Source organism: Orycteropus afer, unplaced genomic scaffold, assembly GCF_000298275.1.
Source record: "Orycteropus afer afer isolate SDZICR_OR568_19922 unplaced genomic scaffold, OryAfe1.0 scaffold00009, whole genome shotgun sequence".
Taxonomy (NCBI): Eukaryota; Metazoa; Chordata; class Mammalia; order Tubulidentata; family Orycteropodidae; genus Orycteropus; species Orycteropus afer.
Genome location: NW_006921596.1, coordinates 10,570,183 through 10,588,632, shown reverse-complemented (window position 1 = coordinate 10,588,632; position 18,450 = coordinate 10,570,183). Strand labels below are relative to the sequence as shown.

General features: G+C 37.3%; 1 protein-coding gene across 1 annotated transcript in view; it reads right to left on the bottom strand.

Moving 5' to 3' along the window:
- Nucleotides 1-543: 543 nt before the first annotated feature.
- Nucleotides 544-18,450, bottom strand: part of HEATR3 (HEAT repeat containing 3) — a 42,170-nt gene continuing 24,263 nt past the window's right edge. Inside the window, exons 12-15 of the mRNA XM_007947880.2 lie at nucleotides 12,926-13,014; nucleotides 6,974-7,117; nucleotides 4,205-4,381; nucleotides 544-666 (exon numbers count right to left, since the gene is read on the bottom strand). Coding sequence (XP_007946071.1) covers nucleotides 544-666; nucleotides 4,205-4,381; nucleotides 6,974-7,117; nucleotides 12,926-13,014 — 533 coding nt within the window. The remainder of the gene's footprint in view (nucleotides 667-4,204; nucleotides 4,382-6,973; nucleotides 7,118-12,925; nucleotides 13,015-18,450) is intronic.

Genomic DNA, 18,450 nt, shown 5'->3' with positions numbered 1-18,450 from the left:
CATTAGTTCATTAGTATAATCTACTAAATACTGAAATACAAATTCAACCCATTCACTTTTCCACCAAAGATAAACATAATTGGTAAAATTCATACAAAAAAATTGTTTCATAAAGGTTGTCTTCATCTTTCAGTTCAAGATTCAGCTGATATAAAATGATAGTGGCTTAAAAGAGCATCCAAGCAATGCTTTGGTATTTTTTTCTTTCCCCAAAATTCGATGAAAACATGATTGTTTGGCAGCTTCTTCACCACTCACGGTTTAGTAAAGGCCACCTGAGATTCCTTCGTGTTTCCTCATTTCCTCTCTCTGTATCTCCAGTGATTAAAATATGCTGGGAACATGATTGATCAGAGAGGACTATATATACCACATAGACCCTAGAGCTTAAAAGAAAAAGTTGTTGACTGGTTTTGAAGTTTTTATGAACTTCAAATTAATGTATAGAACACTGGTACTTTCAGAAACATACACAATCAAAAGAAACTTTAGTATTCTCAACACTGAACACTGAAGGCAAGAACTGTTCTCTCTTCTGATGGTTTAAGAAATCAGTCTTTTCTCAACAGTTTCTTGGTAAGTGATAAACCTCCTCAGGTTCATTTTCACGTTATCGAGAACACACAGCTGCTCTGGGCTGTATTTACCTCGCCCTTCTTTCCGCATCTGCCAAAGAACACAAAACAAATGTGATTTGGTAGATATTATTAATTCATTTAATTAAGTACTTAATTTAGGGCCTACTTAAGCATCTCCTAAGCAAGACAGCTGCCAGAATCTGGTAAAACATTTTCACTTCCAAGGTAAACTGAACGAAGTACACGAATGATAGAGATTAATTTAGAATATATACCTTTAAAAGAATCTACAAAAATGACTCAACTATATACTTTAAAAAGGTGAAGTTTATGGTATGTGAATTATATCCAATTAAAAATGATGCCTTCAAACTGAACAGTGTTATCAGCACACAGACTATAATGTAGCTTGAACACAGTCTCACTGCCACAGAAACAGAATAGGGGGTATCTGAGCAATACCATTAATGGTGTCCGGTTTCAGTATACACCACCATGAGTCTAAAGCAGTGGTTCCGAAACTTTAGCATGCAACAGTACCATCTGGGAGGCTTGTTAAAAACCAAACCGGTGGGTTCCTGAGGTCAGGGGTTGGCCTGAGAACGAGTATTTCTAACAGTCACTGGGGGACGCTGATGCTGCAGACCCAGGGCACATCTGAGAACCACTGATCTGGAGAAGGTATTAGTAAAAGGCACAATACTGTGTTGAAATGAATCCAGGTTAACACATATACTGAATGGCTTCTCCACACCAGTAAAATACATTTGCTTGCAGCATTGTGCCCTTTTACAGAATTATCTATGTGAAATCAAACTGACAAGGCAACTTGAAAGGTGGGATGGAAAGCTTAGGGGCAGTAAGTTTACAGTAACGGTGGTGGAGTAATTTGGAAAAGGATACCAAGAATGGCTGCACAACTTGAATGGAACCAATGCCACCAAATTCCACATGCACAAATTGCTGAAATGGTAGACTCTGGTTAACTAATGAAAAGAAATATATATATACTACACAGCAGTTAATGAAAGTGTTTCTTTTATACATATAAAAACTGTATAAACATATTTTATACATATAGAAAACTATAATCTTGAACAAAAGCATGATTAAAAGCAAGCTCTCCACTGGGCAATCCTACTTCTGTAGTGATACTGCCTCGGAAACCCAAGGAGGGGTTGCTATGAGTCAGGGCCGACTCGACAGCGTATAACAACAACACAACTAGTGAAACTTAGCTCAACAGATCATAGCCACCGTAACTAAAATTTTAAATGTAAAAATTTCCTGTATTGACAGGAAAACATTTAAAAAAACAGTAATGACGTTCTTAAACCAGCACTGACTTCAGATGTAACAAAGATGTAGAATGTACATGGTGTACTGCTATTTACCTTTTCTTCTAGAAAACAAAGCTTTTTTTTTTTTTTGGTAATGTCTTAAAGGTTTCAGAAGATTCAAATTTCTAGGCATATAATCAGGGAGTTCTGGTGGAGAAGTGCCTAAGGTATCTGAATGCTAACCAGAAGGTTCGCGGTTCAAACCCACCAGCCACTCCTTGGAAGGAAGATTGGGCAATCTACTTCTGTAAAGATACTGCCTCAGAAACCCAAGGAAGGGTTGCTATAAGTCAGATCTGATTTGACAGCAACGAGTGAGGCATAAAATCATATTCACCTGAAAATTCATCATAGGGTTCTCTCCATGAGAACTGAATTCTGTATTAGGGGCTTGATAAACAATGCTTATTGGAAAACAACAAAAGTAAGCTAATTTCTCATCAAAATTTCCATTATTTTGATAAAGATTTTAAAACAAATAGCTAATATTTTTATTTCTCAAAAGTACGTAATTTTAAAACAGATTTAGGTAAGAGGAGAATGTTGTTATGTGCTATCGAGTCAGACCTGACTCGTAACAACCCCTCCTTGGGTTTCTGAGGTGGGATCACTATGCAAGCAGATTGCGCAACCTTCCTTCGGAGGAGTGGCTGGTGGGCTTGAACTGCCAGCCTTCTGGTTAGCAGTCAGATGCCTTAGGTACTACGCCACCAGAGCTCCAGAAGAGAATGGTAAGCTTAAAATAATAGAGGGGTCGCTATGAATCAGATTCAACTGGACAGCAGTGAATGAGTGTGAGTATGATTCAAACAGTCATGTGATTCACGTTTGTTTTTAAAATTCTTTGTTGCTCTTCCTTCCTCCCCTGTTGCCAAAACAGTCTGTTAAATTATTATTTGACACAGTTAGTTTTGATGTTTCTAATGAATGAATCAATCAATCAATAAGCTAATGAAGGAAGTTATATTCTCTAATTCAGAGCAATTAGAGTTTGCCTTACCTTCAGAACACCTAAGGGAACTACACAGAACAATGACATTGGCCTATAATGTATTACATGAGATAAAATAAATTTTAAATGTATGTGTGGTGAAATGAGTTCCTTTATGTGCCTTTTGCCTTGGTTCTTTGGAAAAACAGTTGGAGAGATTTTCCCCCTAAGCCCTAAGGAGGTTATCTTTGCCCTAGTTTTCTACCCTACAGTCTTTTACTTTTGCCAGATTGATGAACATTTCCTGGGCAAGTTGCAAACAACTTGGTTTTGATACTTTTTGTCTGATCCTGCAAAACTGCCCTGTGATTGGTATATACCTTGCAGGGATTGGCCAATGGACTATGCAAATTATATGAGTTGCAGCCTACTATGCAAATGAAGCATCTGTAGCTTACCAAGAGGGGAATGGTCAGTTCAATTGGTGGCTCTGGTGGGAGTGCCATGCTTTGACATTGACAAAGAGTTTGTATATTTAAATAGCCAGCCCCACAGAGGTTTTCAGATAGGAAGAAGCAGAGGATAAAAGAAAGAAGCAGAAGAAAGACAGGAGGCAAGAAACCTTCTAGAAGAGCGGGGTCAAAGGCTGTAACACTGAAGGGGCGAAAGGCCTCGAAAGGGCCCATTGGCAGCGTCGGTGGTGACAGACGGCAAGGCCAAGAGGATCCTCTTCCAAGGGGACCTGAGATGAACCTGTCTTCAGTGGGGGTGGGAGGAGGCCTGTCCTGCATTGAAGAAAGGAGGTTGTGCCTGTTTGCTTCCTGATCCTGAATTACAGCCTGTTCTTTAATAAACCACTTAACTGTAAGTATGATCCCTGAGTTCTGTGTGGCCATTGCAATGGATTATTGAACCTAGAAGAGAAGTAAAGAGTGCTGGTATGTCTGATCTCTACCTCACAGGGATTAGTCTTGGGCCAATCTTGATTCACATTATCCCCCTGAAGTTAGACGGGTTCTGTTGCTACTACTGATACCAGTCCTGTTCTATAGCATGTGAAAGTGCTACAGACTATAGTATTTATATACACAAAGTAAGTACTATTACCATTACTGAACTGTTTAATAAAGGGAACTTGTCACATATCATTTTGGCCTCCAGTTACAGTGATTCAACAGGAACACTGACTGAGCCATGACTCAGTCAACGAGGATTTTACAAAGCATTGGGGATGAAGTGCTGAATTAGTCACTGAGGTTACAGAGATTCGTTATGCACAAGCCACTGAATTACACGATGGTAACTATCCCCAAAGAATGCTGAGACTTGCATTTCTACATAAAATGGCAACACACCTTCATTTTGAAGATTGGCTGGAATTCTTTCAGAGCAGGTAACAATTTAATATGAATTGAAGCTCTTTCAGCTTCTTTACCATCTGCAAAAACATCAAAGAGGGCATCCAGAGCTTCTCCTGCTACTACAAGGGATGGATCTTTGGTGGCAACCTCAAGTAGAAAGCATCCAATCGTCTGGAGACAACAAAACACATTATTATAGTCCAATGTTCTAAGGTACGTCTTCAAAGTAAGTACTTTAAATGATGCATGAATGATTGTTTTGTAAATCATTAAATTCTCCCCTTTACTTTACCTCAAAAGACTTTCTCCATGATGTCAAAATGTATAGAAATCTTATCTATAACATGAAAAAACAAAACAAAAAAATCCTCTGCTTTTAAAATTATATGAGAAACACTCTAAGACAATAAAAATAAATGAAGAACACAACACATTCTCATTTTGCCTGGAAAAATGTGAGTATGGACTAGGGAGTGGACATATTAAGAAATTACTATTAACTATGTAAGATGTGGGTGCTCTGGTGGCGTAGTGCCTAACGCATGTGATTGCTAACCAGAAGGCTGGCAGTTCAAATTCACTAGCAACTCCTTGGAAGAAGACTGGGCAATCTACTTCTGTAGAGATACCACCTCGGAAACCCAAGGAGAGGTTGGTATGAGTCATATTCAACTCGATGGCAGTGAATTTGCGTTTTTTTTTTTTGGTACATAAGATGTGATAAACGCAATTATGTAAGAAACTGTCCCTATTTTTTTAGATACATACTGAAAAAAAAGGGGCAAATAGCATGATTATCTTTAATGTATTTTAATGTACCCAGCAAAGAAATGGTATGAAGTATATATGACAGAATATTAGTAACTGTTAAATCTACTTGAAGAGTAAACAAAACTCATTCTTTCCACCTTTATGTTTGGAAATGTGAATAATGCAAACATTAAAAAATCTTACAATGTCATGCCCCAAGAAAACTTTCTGTTCCTCCAAAGTCAGCCTTGAAGAGTATAGTCTTAAGGGGCAGAGAGGGATCCTACATACACTAATTCATCTACATGTGTACACACATACACAGCCACACAGCCAGACTCTCTCATTTACCTCCACCTGTATCTAGCCTCTCCCTAGAACGATGCAGAACAATGTGATAACAATGGCTGCCTCTCCTGGGTGCACTGGGAATTTTGGGTGGAGATGAGTCTTTTCAGTATATATCATTTTATAATTTTCTAAATATTTTTCTATATACATGTTGTCATTTAAAAAAAATAAGTCCTTAAAAATATTTAATCATATCACCATGGAGGGATGGACACTGGAAAGAGGTAACTATGGGGAGGAAGTGGGCAGGGAGCTGTTGCATTTTGGTAAACTGTGGTCAATGTCATGAGACAAAGTATATGTAAACTGCTGTATGCAACAAAGTGAATTTGTTCTGTAAATCTTCACCCAAATCACAATAATAATAATAAATTTAGTCATATCAACAGATAAATGGAGAAACAAAATGCAGTACATATATATAGTGGGTATTACTGAGCCATAGGGATATAAGGTTTTGATACAGGCCATAACATGAATACATGTTGGATAAACAAACTTTGAAAATATCACGCTGAGTGAAGTAAGAGTCACAAAAGGACAAATGATCTCACATACATATAATAGACAAATATATAGAAACCAAAGGTTATCAGTGATTATAAGGGGAGGATGTGAAGGGGAGTGGGAATGACTGCTTTGGGGCACTGAATTTGTTAACAGTGGTGGAATAACGCCAAAAAGTACAGTAATAACGGCTGCACATTACGAAGAATGTGACCAATGTTTCTGAATTATACAGGTAATAACTTTTGAATTAGCAAATGTTTTGTGATGTACATTTTTACCACAGTAAAAACAATTTTTAAAAATATTAGGTCACAATTATAACATTCTTAACAAGTTAATACTTTACAATTATTACCCATTAGTAAACAGTACTTTATCAGCAGCACAATGAAGGATAATTGGACTCTCTTTAGTTACTAGTCATGCTGTACCTCTAGCAGCACAGTTCCCAAGCAGCTGTGCTAGGATGAAATGCTGAAAGCATGTGTGCAGAGTGCCTGCCTTAGTTTAGTGGTACTACCAGAGCTGCTTAAGGAGCTCTGGTGGTGCAGGGGTTAAAGCCTTCAACTGCTAACCAAAAGGTTGGTGGTTTGAACCCACCAGCTGCTCTGTGGGAGAAAGATGAGGCAGTCTGCTTCTGTAAAGATATACAGCCTTGGAAATGCTATGGGGCAGTTCTCTCTGGCAGTGAGTATGGTTTTTTTGGTTGACCAGAGTCACTCTTAAAATTTATAAAGTGGTATTAGAGTAACTTTGTGGTGTATTTTTAAGTGCACTTTAACCTAGTATGCAAAGAGAATTGGGTGGCTCATCCTTTTGTCAGGAGAAAAATATGCATACATTTTAAGCAACATCAAAGAAAAAGGACATCTTTAAAAATCTTGAATTTGACTTTTCACTGAAGGCAAATTCATTTTTGAAAAGTATTTTTGGTGTAAAATTAAATGGCAAAATGTGACTCAGCTTTTCAAGGACCTAATACATACAGTTAGAACAAGCCAAAGGGTATATTCTAATAATATTATACCTTTGTAAGCAACTTCTGGACATCTTTCCATGACGTCATAGGGTTTTTAAAAAAATCCTGCACCAACTTTTATTCTTTCCCCATTTCTAATTATTTCATGTTTCATGGATGACAACTGTTTTTACCTTAAGGGTTTCAAGAGTACCATCTTCTTTGGCTAGGACGCTGCCAGTGATTCCTAAAATACTAACAACGTTTACTCTAACGCCGGTATTACTATTACAAATGCCAGTTTTGCATAACGTCATCAGTTGATCAGGAGTCATGCACTGTTGAAAGAAAAGAAAGCATTTACAGTGTTAAACTCAACCAATTCCAGCAGCATGTGAAGACAGGATTGACAACAATCTGTTCTATAGGCTGTGAGCTTCTTAAAGTGACAGACATTCTTAGCAGAGAAGATATTACCTATTCTAATTACTCCCACATACAGCTCAAGCTGTGTTTTCCAAACTAAACTGAGGCCTGATCACTGTCACTATCTACTATATCAAAGCTGCAAGCCATACAGGGCTTCTGTTCTTGTTTGTTTCATTTGAAGAAAACGTCCTTCATACCAGAAGTACACAGACTAAAGAGATTCTGATTTCTTGCTTTAACCCTAATCCTAAAGAAAGGTTTGGGAAAATGTAATATGATCATGTGGCTTTAACAAAATTAGCTGACACTATACAAGGTTACGGTCCCTGAGTGATCCAAGCAGTTTGCTACTGACACCTAACCTAAAGGTTGGCAGAACTCACCAAGTGGTATAGCAAAATAAAAGCTTGGCAGTCTGCTTCCCTAACGGTTACAGCCCAGAAAACCCTACGGAGCAGTTCTACTCTGTAATACACAGAGTTGCCAGGAGTCAGAACTGACCTGATGGCAATGGGCTTGTGTGCTAGTTAAGGCTGTGTGTCAACTTGACTGGACCTGGTTGAGTGGCTGTGCAGTTGGTGGTAGTTATGAGGAGACTGGCAATCAACTCCATAGTGGGATCTACCACAAGCAGCTGAGTAGCTGCTTTAGGGATATGGTCTGCTTCCTATATATATAAGCAGCAGCTTTGGGAATGGTCTGTAGCTTATGGCACGCTTGAACCCTGCATGTAGCCAAGTCATTGTTCAGCAGCCTACCATGCTCTGCCTATTGTGGGACTTCATCTGGACTTGAATTAGTGGCCTGCCATGTTGTTTGGTTAACACTGGGACTGTGTCTTTTTATTTGTCAACCTTGGGCTAGTCAGCTTCAGCAGCCAGCAGCTGTCTGAGTGAAGAAAAGCCTCCAGCTTCAGTGGGCTGGGAGCAGGAAGCAGAGCTGAAGCCCAAGCAATCTTTCACCCAGCCCCTAGAGCATGGCACTCTGAGCTTAGACTTAAAGCCTCCAAAATTGTAAGAGAATAAAACTTCTGTTTGTTCAAGCCATCCCATTTGTGGTATATTCCTGTCAGGGTGGCACTAGGTAACCAGAACAGCTTGGTTTTATTTCTTTTTTTATATGAGGTAAGAACTTCTTCCGGATATATGTGTTACAAAACATTAAAGATTGAAAAAAACATTAAATTATACAGTGGTCCACCATGTAGTGGTAATTTTAAGTTAATCTGAACATACATTTGGCAGGGTTCAAATCCTAGCTCCACTACTTATCCCTGGGCAATCCAGCGGAACTTACTTAATCTCTCTAAATTTTCCATTTCTTCATCAGAAATAAAATCAATCATCACAGAATTACTATGAGGATTAAATAAGATAATGCACACTCACTCAATGTTATTTATAAAAATATTGAATAGTTATAAATCATCAAATTCATTTATGAATCATTTCATTAGTTCTACCAAATCTAATGGGCCAGCCTTCTCAGAAAGTATCTGAGGGACAAAAAATCTGCAAACCATTGGTTTTTTTTTATAGTTAGGACAAGTTTATTGCTGTAAATGTGCAATGAACAACAAGCTAATTGGTAACTGAAGCACAGGTGCAGTCAGACCGTGCTGCATTATTTCCAGTATACCTCACAGTTCAAGGACCCAACGCGTACCAGGTACAAACCACGTAAGAAACTAGACAGGGAAGCAGGACAGCTGCATCCCAGTCCCAGTGCTGACGTAATAGATGTGAGACTTTAAATATGTCATTCAACAAATCTAGCTTTTGGTTTCCTTTCCTTGTAAAGTATTAGAATGGGGGTGTCCTTCTAACTCTAAAATTCTATGTCACACCCAGTACATAATCAACTGGGAAATTATTACCTTAATAAATGAATTATTTCCCACTAAATGAACATGAGTCTACAGTTATTTTCTTTAATACCAGACTGACCCAGTTAGCTACTGCCTACATACCATGGAAAATCAATAAAAATACCTTATACTACAGGTCCTACAGTATAGGAATTTTTTGATCCTCTCAACAGCTTACCTGGCAGATCTAGCATCATCGCCATTTCCACTTCACAGAACTGAGAATCAAAAGTTACGTCCTTAAACAAATTCTCAAATATATGAAGAAACTTTTTCTTTTTTTAAACAGAGTATCTACTAGTCTGGGTGGTGCAGTGGTTAAGCACTCGGCTGCTAGATGAAAGGCTGGTGATTTGAACCCACAGCTGTTCTATGGGAGACAGACATGGCGATCTGCTTCCGTAAAGACTTATGGACTTGGAAACCCTATGAAGGCAGTTCTACTCTGTCCTTTAGGATCACCACAAGTTGTAATCAACTCGAGGGCAATGGATATGGGTACAGATACTAGAAGCCAATGACATACATTATATTTAACAGTAAAACACCAGAGGCATTCCCATTACGCTCTGGAACAAGATAAAGTTTGAGAAGCCCTGTTTCTGAAGGTACAACCATGGAGCGAGTGGCTAAGAAAGGATGGGAGACAAGCGAACTGGGGAAGAGGAGGTCCAAGAACTGCAAAGCCAGGCTATTGAAGAATCATCTCCGTGGATACTGAAGTCACCTAAATTATGATGGGACTACTGAGGAGTGACAGTGAATTGCCAGTAGAAATCTTCAAGGAAAGAAGAGTGCCCCAGGGGACAGCAGATGACTAACCAGAAGTAAGTGATACAAGCTAATGACATGTTAAACAAAACAGGAGGAATACAGAAAGGAAGGAGGGAGAACAGCTCAGAACAGTTCTGAATATAGCAGGCATTAGAATTACCTGTAGAGCTTATTAAAACACAGAATGTTAGATTTTTCACAAAAGTTTCTTTTTCAGTAGGTCTAGGGTGAGGTCCTAGAATTTGCACTTATATACAAAGAAGAAAAAGACCAGCAACTCAACAGAAAAATGGCCAGATGAAAGGAAATGTATAAAGATATGCAAAAGCCCTTAAAAAGGGAAAAGCTGTTCAACTTCATCATTAACATTAGAGAATTGCAAATTCAATTGAGATATATTTTGTCACCTGTCAAACTGACAAAAACCCAACGGTTTAACACCATACTGTTAATTAAGGCCATAGCAAAACAGGCATTCTCATACATTGCCGTGGGGATGCAAAATGGTTCAAGGAGAGTAATACTTCACTACCTAGCAAATTACAAATGCTTTTGTTCTTTGACCCACCAAGTTCACTTCCAGGAACCTATCCTAAAGACACAATGGCAAAAATATAACATGTACGAAAAAGCTATTCATCACGGTTCTATCTGTAATAGCAAAAGACTAGAAACGACTCAAATGTTCATCAGTATCAGACAGACAGGTTGAGTAAAACTACAGACTATACAATGGAGTATTAGGCTATAAGCAAAGAGAAAAATCTCTATATACTACATCAAGATGTAATCACCTAGTGAAAAAAGAGCAACATGAAAAAATACTGCTTTTAAGAAAAGAAACGAAGTATGAATATATACAGATCTGCTTGTATCTTCAATTAAAATACAGTGATAAACCAAAAACTAAAAAGGATGATTACCAATAGTGGAAGAAAAGAATACAGACAAGGGGGCAGAAGCCAGAACTCTCTGAATGCATATTGAGGCATCATTTTAATTCTGAAGCTATTTTATATAATTAGAAAATAAAAGTTAAAGTAAGCCAGAAAAGTAATCCCTAAAAACAAAACCTGAAACAAATAAAGTTAACTTTATAACAAACTATACAGAGAAGAATTTCTCTTTTAAGCAACTTTAAACCACAGTAATTTGACCGCACAGCCCTACAGGTGTATACCCTATGAACAAAAACAATCACACTGAAACCTTCAACTGCACTCAGTGCTGTTAGTAATAATGACATTGGGTTTTGAAACTATTAAATAGATTCTTTAGGGTAAAACAAATAACTAATAATTTTAAGGCCACTAGGAAGCCAAATTTTCAGCAAAAAAAGATACAAATATATAATCAAAAGGGATGTATGTGAAAACACTGTCCCTTTTTATTTAAACTGGAAATACAAGTAGGACCTCATGATTTACTTTTCTCTTTCTAAAAAACACTTATTTCCTAGCTCTGTCCACTAAAAAGGCCTGGAAACAAAGACAACAGGGTAACAATAATCATTCTAAAATTTAATTTCCCACTAAAAGGAATCAGGGCTTCTTGGAGAAATAAATTAATCTTGGTTTTAAGCAAGAAAAGTACAAGATGAGTCTGGGACATTTTGTTGTGCCTGGAAGCAAAAAAGCTATCCAAACAATTGGATTCATGTCAGAGACACAGGAGCCAATTTTAAGGGGATCCTGTGGTCTAAAGATGGGACAATGTTTTCATCAGATAGAATGACTTTAACAGAATGAAATATAAACATGCAGAAAAAACCATGAGTTCATAATATTAGAAACAAAACCTTCACTGTCCCTTTTATTGGATGTAGGGCATCAACTCTTTATTTTAGGGGGAAAAAAAAGGGAGAAGGTAAATAATATACCTTATTTTCTATAAACTGTGTAATTAATGAAAGTTCTTTTTTACAGAAGAATCATAACTAATAAATATAAAAGAAATGACAAAATTAGAGTATCTCTAGTTTGCAACCCCTAATGAAATAATGGATCATTGGTTGCTAAAACCGTCAGGTGAACACATTGATGAATCTTAATATAACTATTTAAAGGCATTATATGATTTGTAATATAAAAATAGGAAACATATACAGTAACACCTATGAATAGTCTTGTGAAAAAATCTGAACATGAATCTTATTAAGCCTCTAGACCTACCTCTGTTTATAGGAAATACGGAAGACAGAGACATGTTAAACAACATCACCATGTCAAATCAGCCAAAATGAGAGAATGTGGAAAATTCTACAAGACAAAGTAAGTTTCTTCAATGAATAAATGGTATGGAAAAGGGACAAAGGGAGAGGAAAACGCTGCAGCTTTAAGGGATTAAGAGAACAAAATATCAAACGAAAACAATGTGTAGACCTTGCTTAGATCCTGATTTGAACACAAGGGTAAAATGACATTTTTAAAGCAATCAGGGAAAACTGAACTCGACAGCATGTCAGATAATAAAGACAAGTCTGTTAGTTTTGGGGTTTCAATTAATGGTATTGTGGTTATTTATTTATTTAAAGTTGTTTTCTATCAGAGATACATAATAAAGTATTTCTGGGGGAAATTATATGATATCTAGGCTTTTCTTTAAACTACTCCAGGTAGAAAAAAAATGTAGGGTATGAATGAAACAAGAATGGCAAGATGGTGATTCTGCTGAGGTTCAAGGTCAGATAACTGTGGGTTCTTTATATATTTATCTCTGCTTTTAGCAATGGCTGAAAATCTCCTTAATAAAAAGTTAAAAAAAAAAAAAAATGTGGTAAGGTACCTATCAGGGAGGTACAGATAGAGAACTGTGGAGGGTCAGGAGGGTGTGTTTGAAAATATCTGTAATAAAATGTTAAAAAGATAAATAATCTTCAAAGAATATATTAATAACATTATATAACAAACAAAAAGTTACAGAGAAAGAGATCCTACTATCAATAAAAAACCACCTGTACGTTTGTGTTGCTGGGGAGGAGGAAGAGATTTTACTTTTTACTTTATGCACTCATGAAATTATTTTCACATGGATGATGCATTATTCTGGTAATAAAATAAATACTTAAAAATCTTACCTGAGAAATGTTCTTGGAGGCCATTGTTTGCAAAAGGGCCCTCAAGGCACTACTAATGGCTTCTAGAAAGTCAGTATGTTTAGTAAAATCTAAAACACAAAAATGAAATATATGTCTACTTTGCAGATAAAGAAATAGAATAAAAGCAATGCAAACAGAAAGGTTAATATGCTATTATAATGAAACCACTTTTGATGTTTAAGCCAAAACTTCTCATCTGTAGCGCCTAGAAACAGCATACTTCAGTTTACGTTCTTACACCAATGCTCTAGTAATGTGATCTATTTAAAGTTATATTTTTGTCCTTTCCTAGGATGCAAAAACCAAAAGAACATGTTGCTATTGAGTGGATTCTAATTCACAGCAACCCTACAGTACAGAGTACAACTGCCCTGCAAGGTCTCTAAGGCTGAATCTTCACAGATGCAGACTGCCACATCTTTCTCCCGCAGAGCAGCTGGGGGGTTCACACCACTTACCTTTTGCTTAGCAATCAAGCACTTAGCCACTGCACTGCGAGGGGTACTTTTAGGATGTACAGGCAAAAAGTGTTTACCTGTATTTTACTGACTACACAGAGGCATTGTGTGGATCACAACAAATTATAGATAATACTGCAAAGAATGAGTATTTCAGAACACTTAATTGTGCTCAGGCAGAACCAGTATATAGACCAAGAAACAATTATTCAAACAGCACAAGGGCATTCTGCACAGTTTAAAATCAGGAAAGGTATGTTGCAGGGTTATATCCTTTCACCATATATACTCAATCTGTATAATGAGCAAATAATCCAAGAAACTGGACTATATGAAGAATGCAGCATCAGGATTGGAAGAAGAATCATTAATAGTCTGCAATATGCAGGTGACACAACCTTGCTTGCTGAAAGGGATGAAGATTTAAAGCAATTATTAATGAAGATAAAAGACTACAGGTTTCAGCATGAATCACCCCTCAACATTAAAAAAAAAAAAAAAACCTTCACAACTGGCCCAGTAAGCAACATCATGAAAAACTGAGAAAATACTAAGTTGTCAAGAATTTCATTTTACTTTAATTCACAATCACTGCCCACAGAAACAGCAGTCAAGAAATCAAACATATTGCATTGGGCAAATGTGCTGCAGAAGACCTCTTTAAAGTGTTAAAAATCAAAGACGTCACACTTTGAGGAATAAGGTGCGCTCGACCCAAGCCATGGTATTTTCAATTGCCTCGCATGCATGCAAAAGAAGAATTGATGCCTTTGAATTATGGTGTTGGCGAAGAATACTGAATACACCACGGACTGCTAGAAGCAGCAGCAAATCTGTCTTGGAAGAAGTACAGCCAGAATGCATTTTAGGAGTGAGGCTGGCAAGACTTTGTCCACATATGCTAGACAAGTTATTAAGAGGGACCGTTCCTGGAGAAGGACATCATGCTTGGTGGATAGAGGGGTCAGCAAAAAAGAGAAGATCTTCTATGACATGGACTGACACAGTGACTACAACAGTGGACTCAAACACAGCAATGACTGTGAGGATGGCACAGGACCGGGCAGCGTTTTGTTCTGTTACACAAGGTCTTTATGAGTTGGGACCAACTCGATGACACTGAGCAACAACAACATGAGAGAATATTATGAACATATCTATAGCAACAAACTGGACACCCTAGATGAAATGGACAAATTCTTAGTAGCACATAAACTACCCAAACTGACTCATAAGGAAATAAAAAGTCTCAATATCTCAATAGATGCATAATAAGTGAAGAGATCTAATCAGTGATCAAAAATCTCCCCCCCCTCAAAAAAAATCCTAGACCAGATGGTTTTATGGGAGAATTCTACCAAACATTCAGGGAAGAATTGTCACCGATACTGTTTAAAGTCTTCCAAAAGATAAAGAAAGAAGGAACACTCCCTAATTCATTCTATAAAGCAAACATACCCCTCACCACCAAACTAGACAAATACACCACCAAAAAAAAACAAAACAAACCAAACACACTGCCGTTGAGTCAGATCCAACTCATAGCAACCCCTCCTTGGGTTTCCAAGGTGGTATCACTACAGAAGCAGATTGCCCAACCTTCATTCTGAGGAGCGGTTGGTGGGTGTGAACCATCAGCCTTCTGGTTAGCGGTCTAATGCCTTAGGCACTATGCCACCAGAGCTACAAGCCAGTATCTCTTATAAATGTAGATACAGAAATCCTCAATGAAATACTATTGAACAGAATCCAACAGTATATTTAAAAAGTCATACACCATGACCAAGTGGGATTTATTCCAATAATGTAGGGATGATTATGATTATTAGCAAGTCAATCAGCTAATATACCACATCAACAGAACAAAGGAAAAGAATCACATGATCATCTCTATGGGTGCAGAATAAACACCTGATAACATACAACACTGTTTCTTGGTGAAAACCATAAAGAAGACTGGAACAGAATGGCAATTCCTTAATATGACTCAGGGCATATATGAAAAGTCAACAGCCAACATCATACTAGATGGAGAAAGAAATAGAGCTTTCACCATGTAAAAGGGAACAAGACAAGGGTGCCTGCTTTCATCACTTCTAGTCAATACTCTATTAGAAGTCCTAGCTAGAGTAATAAGAAAAAGAAAAAAAGATACCCAGATTGGAAAAGAAATAAAATTATCTGTATTTGTAGATGATATAATCCTCGGAAGGAAGGTTGGGCAATCTACTTCCGTAATGATACTGCCTTGGAAACCCAAGGAGGGGTCGCTGTGAGGGGGGGCCAACTCGACAGCACACAACAACAACAACATGATCCTATATATAGAAAATCCCAAAGAATTCACAGAAAACTTTTAGAGCTGATAGAGGAATTTAGCAAGTTGCAGAGTATAAGGTCAACAAATGAAAGTAAGTTGGGTTTCTATACACCAATAATGAAATTCTGAAAGAGAAATTAGGGTAAAATTCTATTTACAATATCATCTAAGAGAATAAAATACCTAGGAATAAATCTAACCAGGGACATGAAGGACTTATACAATGAAAATTATAAAACACTGCTGAAAGAGATTAAAGAACACTTTTAAATGCAAAGATGTTCCAAGTTCATGGATTGGAAGACTTAATATTGTTAAGATGTCAATACTACCCAAAGCGATGCAATCCCAATTAAAATTCTATCAGCCTTCTTTACAGAAATAGAAAAAGCAATCATCAGCTTTATATGGAATCCCAAGAGGCCCCAAATAGTCAAAACTATGTTGAGAGAGAAGAGCAAAGCAGGCAGTATCACACTTCCTGGTATTAATAAACATACTATACAGCTACAGTAATCAGAACAGCCTGGTACTGGCGTAACAATAGACACACAGATCAATAGAATAAACTGAGAGTCTAGAAACAAACCTACATTATCTATGGTCAATTGATTTTTGATAAGGATGCTAAATCCATTTAAAGGGGAAAGAAAGAAGAGTCTTTTCAATAAACGGTGCTAGGAAAATTGAATTTCCACATGCACAAAAATGAAACAGGATCCATTCCTCCTACCACACACAAAAACAAATTCAAAATGGATTAAGGACCTAAATGTACAACTAAAACCATAAAATTCTTAGAAGAACAAGGAGGGGCAATGTTATCAGGCCTAGCTTTCAACGAATTATGTAATAATAAAAGCACAAACAGCAAAAGACAAAATAATGGGATCTCATAAAAATTAAAAATTTTGTTCCTTAAAAGATATTACCAAAAAAGTGAAAAGGCAAGCTATCAACTAGGAGAATATCTTTAGAAACCATATACCTGATAAGAATCTAATAACCAAAAAATATAAAAAAACTTTGACAACTTAACAAGAAAAAGACAACCCAGTCATAAAATGGGCAAAGGACTTGAATAGACATTTCACCAAAGAGGACATTCAAATGGCCCAACCAATGAAAAGATGCCGAGTTTCACTGGCCATCAGAGAGATACAAATTAAAATCACAATGCGATACCATTACAAAAATAAATAAATAAATACAAAATAACAAATGTTGGCAAGGATGTGGAGAAACTGGAGTCCTTGTCCGTTGCTGGTGGTAATGGTAGAATAATTGTGGAAAACAGTGTGGCAGTTCCTCAAAAAACTAAAAATAGAGCTATCATATGACTCAGTTATGCCACTCAGAGACACCCAAAAGACATAAGCAGAGACTGAAAAAGAGACTTGTACACCAATGTTCATTGCAGCACTATGCACCATACCCAAAAGGTGGAAACAAGCTACATGCCCAGCAATAGATGAATGGATAAACAAAACGTGGTACATACATACAATGGTACACTACTCATCCAGTAGGGGAAATGAAATCTTGATACATGCTAGAGTATGGATGGAGCTTGAAGACATTATGCTGAGTGAGATAAACCAATCGGATAAGGACAAATATTATATGGCCTCACTTATGTAAAAAGAGAGGAAAAGGCAAACGTACAGGGACCAAAGTTTATTAGTGGCTACGGGGGGGGGCAGGGAAAGAGAGTTTAACAGTTATACAATGGGAAAAAGAGTAGCTGCTGAGGCTGCTTATGTATACCAAATCCCTCATGGGATTTGGTTCCTTGGTTTGGAGGTTTAGGGTCATGGTTTCATGGGACATCCCAGTTAACTCGCCTAATAACATGTTTAGTGCTTGTGTTCCTTATTTGTTGTGTTGTGCTTGGGGTCTTAAAAGTTTGCAAGTTGCCATCCAAGGCACAATAACTAGTCTCTATTCACCTAGAGCAACAGAGGAAGGAGGAGAGTCAGGAATTGGAGAATATGGAATGTGTGGTTAGTTGCCTCCATGAACAACTGCTTCCTTTGCCATGAATGCAGAAGAACCAGCTACCATTACTGAACATTTGGCTTAAAGATTCCATAGAAGAATCCTGACTAAAAGGGGAAAATGCAGAACAAAATTTCAAATTCTTATGGAGTCTAACTTTCTGGGGCCATGGAAGCTGAATGCACCCCTGAAACTATTGTCCTGAAATAATCTTTAAACCTTAAACCAAAAATGTCCCCTGAAGGTATCTTAAAACCAAACAACAGTTTAGCTTAAGTAGTGAAAAACATCTGCCTTGAGCATCATGCTCTTTTAAGAACTATCTAGATGATATCAAATGGACGACAGCAACTTGAAAGATTAGATTGGAATTTTAAAGGGCAGTGAGTTTATGTTAATGAGGAAGGAACAACCCAGAAAAGGAGGGTAAGGATGGTTGCACAACTCACAGAATATAAACAATGTCACTGAATGTACATATAGAAACTGCCGAATTGGTTATGTTTTGCTATGCATATTCTTCACAACCAAACCTACTCTATGAAACGGAATAACCAGAGTGAAATTCAACAGAATGTTGACACACTGTGGAAAATGCAACTAATGTCACTGAACAATTTGTATAGAAACTGTCAAATGGGAACTTATTTGCTATGTAACCTTTCACCAAAAACAAAAAATTATTATTTAAAAATAAAATAAACAACACCGAGAAGAAACGTGCTCCT